General features: G+C 36.0%; 1 protein-coding gene across 1 annotated transcript; it reads right to left on the reverse strand.

Moving 5' to 3' along the window:
• Positions 1–4,011: 4,011 nt before the first annotated feature.
• LOC145161669 (putative membrane-associated kinase regulator 2) lies at positions 4,012–5,599 on the reverse strand. The gene is made up of 2 exons (XM_079081248.1): positions 4,515–5,599; positions 4,012–4,352 (listed from the first exon to the last, which is right to left on the reverse strand). Exons 1-2 carry the CDS (start codon positions 5,374–5,376, stop codon positions 4,267–4,269), a joined length of 948 nt encoding a protein of 315 aa, XP_078937374.1. The 5' UTR covers positions 5,377–5,599; the 3' UTR covers positions 4,012–4,266.
• Positions 5,600–6,164: the final 565 nt, after the last annotated feature.

A 6,164-nucleotide genomic window follows, 5' to 3' on the forward strand; every position in this document is an offset into this window, starting at 1 on the left:
TCGATTTAACTTTTCTTACATTTTCATTAATACAAAATAAATTTAAAAGGCCTTTACAATTTATCTAAAAAAATGTTTAATAACCTTAAAAATTATACTATTAAATACAAATAATCAAAAAAAGAATTGGCATCACGTAATTTAAATTACATTGTGATATTAATAAAACAAACATTTTATCAACTAAATAATTTTTTTTAACACATTAAATTAAATACACTTATTTATGGAAATATTATACATATATTTAAATATAACATGTACACTTAAAGAAATATAATATATACATTTATGAAAATATAACACATAAATTTACAGCAATAATACAAATCATGTGGGATATCTTTCCGACAAATGATCGATTAACGTATTTCGTAGATCCAAGTGATGAGTTTCTTTGTCTTTGATGCGTTTATACAGAGCAATAAATGTTATAATAAGATATTTTCATCTATCAAATTTTGATTTCTATGCTTTATACAAAGCAAAAAATTGTTTAAATATGTTATCATCTTATAGATTTTAAAAAATTATTATATTTTAAATATATTTGAAACAACTATCACAATTAAAATTAAACAATGCAATTAAACAAGGGAGAATGTAGTGCAATCAACTGTAGTCATTTACCAGATTTGATCACTAAAGTATTTTTTGTGCAATAGGTTATTGAGCTTACAACTTACCTGTATATTAAGTCAGTTTTGTTAATTTTTAATCGATCATTTCTTAACCAGTTATTCTAAATTACATGAATGGTCCCTATGGTTTAAATTTCTTTCATGGTTGGTTCCTTACTTGTTGAGAGAAGAACTTAATAACGAGATAATATATTGCGGAAATGTAAGTTGAGGGGACAACCTTCATATCGTGGATTCATGGTCTACCTAATATTACATTATAGGAGGATAATGTTGTTGGATTATGTGTCTAAGCTCATAACTATATTTGATATGTACTTGACCCGGTTGTAGCATAGTCCTTTTGAGTTGCCTTCACTGGAGCAACTTGACTGGATGGATAATGGAGGAAGAGGTTATTATGGTTTATTAATATATTAATTGAATAATATATTAAAGGAGAAATCATATTTGTTTAATTAATATTGGTCAAAAATTAATTTAGAATTAATTTTGTGGTCAAAAGATATTAATTGAACTAAGGGGACTAGAATTGTAGTTATAAGATAATTGGAATTGGGCTGTGGATCCCTTAAGCAAGGGATTGACGAAATCTTATGGGAGCCCATAAGGATTTTGTCCAAGGGCTTAATTCTGGAATGTCCTTGTGGGCTGCTTAGAGCCTAAGCAACCGGATGAGGACTTTGACTGAAACCCTAATTCTGCAGCTATATAAGGACCCCTTGGGATAGTAAAATCGGTCACTAGAAACCCTAGAAGAGTTCCAGCTGATTTTAAGTTCCCTTCCCCTCTCTTTTATATTCTCGAATTGCTTTTGGTGTTTGTGATCTATTAGAGGCACAACATTTGAGGTGCTAAGGTTCTCAAAACCTCAAGATCTACAAGCAACAATCAAATGTAACATTCTTACTAGTTTATTTATGTTGATTTAGTTTTGTTGTATGCTAGATTAGGGTTTGCAAGTCTTGGACAAATATTGCATATACAATTAGAAAAACTAGATCCAAGCATTAGGGTTTGCATGAACACCATAGGAATGTTGTTTTGCTCATAACCTAACAGTGGTATCAGAGACTAGATCGTTTCGCCACTGAATCCGATCATCATTGAGGATCTTTTGACTATTTCACCTTAGGGGATGTTCATCCTTTTCTGAGCGTCCGGAAGTATGATGTTGACTGAGGATCCTCCGTCAACAAGGATCATTCTGACAAAATGATTGGCGATGTAAATAGTGATCACCAATCTATCGTGATGAGGATATTGGACGTCTATTTATCTGTTTTGTCAAAGGTAATCTCCTTCTCGTTTATGATCGATGTGTTCTTCTGTGGCCTTTCTTCTTTCTCAGTTATCGACACTTTAGCATGTCTTTTCGCTGCAGAGTAAGAGGTTCCACAGATGTCAGATCCTCCAGAGATTACATTGATTGTCTTAGCATCCGCAGGAGGGGATCCTGGTCTTTCTAGGGTCTTATGAGGATCCTGATCCTTTTCTTTAGATCTTTCTTTTCCTCTGTCGATGATCTCCTTGATATACCCTTTGCTAAGTAGGTAACTAATCTCCTTTCGTAGGGCTATGCAATCTTCAGTGATGTGACCAAAGTCCTCATGATATGCACAACATTTGGACTTATATTTCCACGTGGTGGACTTTTCCCCCTTTCTTGGCCATCTTGCTTTGTCGCCAAGACCCTGCTTGACAAATACCAAACCTGAAACATCCACAGAAAAACAGCAATCAATGATCTTAGGGAATTCTTCTTCCTCCCCTTCATCCTCAAGGGCATTAACCCTATGATGACCGGGTGTGGAATAAGGTTTAGAGTTATGGGATCTTTGGGCCGAGGAATCGGCCTTCCTATTGGGGTTATCGTAATTGTTGAAGGTCTTTTGGCCATGAGTGGGCCCATTCCTGCATCAATATCAATAGAGTTAGTAGTATGGGCTTGCTCTCTTGGAGTTGCGCCCCAAGCAGGAACAAAGGTCAGTATTGAGGATCCTATCTCGCAGCGGTTCGCGGAGGATGCCGTGTTGTCAAAGTTTAGGATCTTGGGTTGCAAGATCGAGGGTGTTGTTTCTTGAGGCTTGTGGATATCTGCCCTCATTCTCTCCACTTCCTTGAGTATTGTCCTGTTATCCTCCTGTTGTTGAGTGACTTTTTGTTCCAGTCTCTTCATCATAGCGAAGATTTCCTTATTGGAAATCAGCACAGGAGGATCATGAAATCATTGGGTAGTGACCAGAGAGGTGTTTTTCTTCGGTGCCTCAGAGGCTTTCTTAGGAGATCCCCCTGGGGGTGGAGGAAGGTTTTTAGATGAAATGGGTGGAATAGAGGAAGATGATAAGGTTGATTGGGTAGACATGATTCTCGAACGATTATGAACATCACGGCCCCACGATGGGCGCCAAATTGTTTTGGTCAAAAATTGATCAAGTGTAATTCGACCAAATTGTATGAGAGAGTGTGGTGTTAGTGTAATGTAAGTATCAAATGGTAATCAAAGTGAGACAAATGAGTTACAAGGAAAGCCCTTGATCATTTGTAGGATCTCCAGCATAAAACCTTGGGAGGTGATAATAATCATCTGTCTTGATGTATTTTATTGATTAATTATGAAATTACAAAGAAGACGAAGATGATACGAGTACATGAGTAATGCTAGAGTTAATCGTGTATATTGTGTGCTAGATACATATGTTATTTATAGTCTGTTGTAAGTAACAAAAAGTCTGATAATTTCGGGATCCTCCGGAATCAGCATATGAACGTTATTTGACTTGGTATTCCAGTTCTTTTGTCTGGTTGAGATGACTCTCTGTTGAGAATTGGTCTTGCGTTGACTAGTTCTGCACATATGAGAAAAAAAAAATATAGTCATTATAAATGTTAGAAATATGAGTAGTAATAGTCAGGATCCCGGGATATGTTTAAGGATCCTGAGGCTTCAAAAATATTTGAGGATTCTTAATATGATTCAAGGATACTACCGTAACAGGTAGCGTTTGATTTTGAAGCGTTTTGTTGAAAGCTACTTCATGTAGCTTTTGATTTTGGAACGTTTTGTTTAGGTTAAAAACTAAACTTTGTTGTCGCCGAACGAAACATTTTCTTTTTTACTAGCGTTTTTTAAAAGCTACAGACCAAAAGCTCCCAAACGTTGTGTGCCGAACACGCCATTGTTTAAAACCTGCAATTTATTATTTTACAAATAAAATACTCAATATATTGTTAATAATCAAATAGATAAACCTGTACACCTCTGATAGTTAGTAAAAGTCTAAAGGTTAAAATGTGATAGGTATATATGTGTTTTAAAAATATAAATATTATATTTTATATTTTATAATAAAGAGTGCAACACACAACAAGCAAAAGATTTTCTTCATCATTTCTTTTAATCTTCCCTGTCACAACTCTGAATTTCTGATGATATAATCATCACCCTTTACTTTACATCAAAACCCTACTTACCACCTTCCACTTCGACTCTTTTCCACTTTGCTACCACATACTTCTTTCTTTCTAAATTTTCACACATTAATTTTTTTTATGATGCTACTAGTACTAACCAGTGTACTAAACTAAATACATGAATATATATTCCCGCCATTTCTTCTTTAGATCAGATGCTGCTTCTTTTCTCTTCATCAATGGAGATTCGAGGCCCATGAGATGGAGCACTTCCAGATCTTGAAAGAACATTGCACCCTGAAAGCAGATTGGCAATTGAATATATTATGTCTCCATGAAATGATCTTATCCCGTGATTCTGACATCAATTTGGACGGTGACTTAAATAATATTTTCCAATTTTATTTACTGAACTAAAACGTTTAATACTGAACCGGATTTTGAAGCAAAAATGTTTACCTTGAGAAGGTGAATTGTACGACCTTTTGCAGTGTAGTATGGCGCTTTGGATTCCGTCTTGTTGTTGCAAAGCTGAATCGTCGTTCCTGGACGCCGGTGACGGAATCGATTTAATGGTGGCGGAGGATGACGAAGAGGAGCGACTTTTGCCTAAATGCTTACGGACCTCTTTAAATACTGTCCTCCCTGACGGTTTCTCTTCCTTCCTTGGAGAAAATACGGGTGCAGTCGCCGGAGACGACGACGGGAAGGAAGTCTGATCCGGCGACTTCACCTTGTCGTTAGACTTTTTCGAGACCTTAATATACAAAGGCTTAATCAGATTCAAGTACTTGTGAACAACGTCCTTCGAGAAACGCTTAGACGACATCTGATCATGATCTAGAAACTTCTCCGACCTCAATTTGTTCCTGAAACTGTTATCTCTTTTGAGCAATGAACTAATCGTAACCTCTTCGATTTCGCATTTCATTTCCTTCTTGTCTAACTTGGTTTTGTTATTCTGAAACCCCAGCATCAAACCTCGAAACGGAGACCTCGGCGTCTTCGTATTGGAGGAATCTAGTGGCAAAATTTTCCTCTTATTGTTGAAAAACACGGCATGGGGAGACGAATAAGTGTGATTTGACTTTGAATCAGCGCCACCCAACTTTGAAAATTGTTGGTAGTGGTCACTGTGGAAGCCACTAATGACGTTGACAGAAGGAGATTCGCCACATTCTTGGTCTTCGAGATTGTTCGGATTTGTGAAAACCAAATCGAAAAATGATCCTTCGTCGTCCGTAATATCAAAATCACCGGCGCTAATGGGGTCTCCGACGCCGGCATTTCGCCAGAATTTGAGAAGGCTGAAAACGTCCATGGTAGGAAAAGCCAGAGTAAGTAAATTGGGGGTTGGTTGATTAATTGGTTTGAAGAGTGTGAATGAGGAGTAGAGAAAGGAGGGGGTATAAATAAATAAAGAAAAGGGGGAAAGCTTTCCCTTCGTTTAATGGCGTTTTGGGTCTGCAAAAGTTGCACAGGGAGAGAAGAATAAGCTTTTTGCAGTGGCACTCACAGTCAACAGTGAGAGGGAAGGAGGGAGGGAGGGAGGGAGGGGGAGAGAGTAAAGACGAGTGGTGTGTTTGTTTGATTCCTTGTGATGGTATAACAGTGGCGTCACGTTGCATTTTCCAATACTAATTATTAAATCAGATCTCTCTCCGTTATTTATTTATTAAATTGTAAAAACAATACTGTATTTCTTAAGAATTAATAATACAGAATTAGAGAGAATCACAAAAATTACATTATCAACATTTTAAAATTACCAAAAATATCAATATCCTTCTAGTTTGAAACAGGTACTTTCAGACTTAGGACCTAATGCATATGTTATTATTATAATTAGGATAATAAACTCTTATAATGTGTATTAAACACTAGTCAGTTAAAATAAACGTTATTAGAAGGCAATCAATCATTAAAAGTGCTTAAAAAACCCATAATGACCTTCAATATCAGGTTAAACAGATCAAATTTTGTGTTAGTGTGAGAATTTAGTAAATAACTATTTCAAACGTTAAAAAAACACTTGAAAAACTAAAAATGCTATCAAAATGTTTAGAAAATACCATGTCTACATGCTATAGCAACAATTTAATTTAGATC

The sequence above is a fragment of the Lactuca virosa genome, chromosome 2, assembly GCF_052849685.1.
Source record: "Lactuca virosa cultivar CGN04683 chromosome 2, Lactuca_virosa_CGN04683_v6, whole genome shotgun sequence".
NCBI lineage: Eukaryota > Viridiplantae > Streptophyta > Magnoliopsida > Asterales > Asteraceae > Lactuca > Lactuca virosa.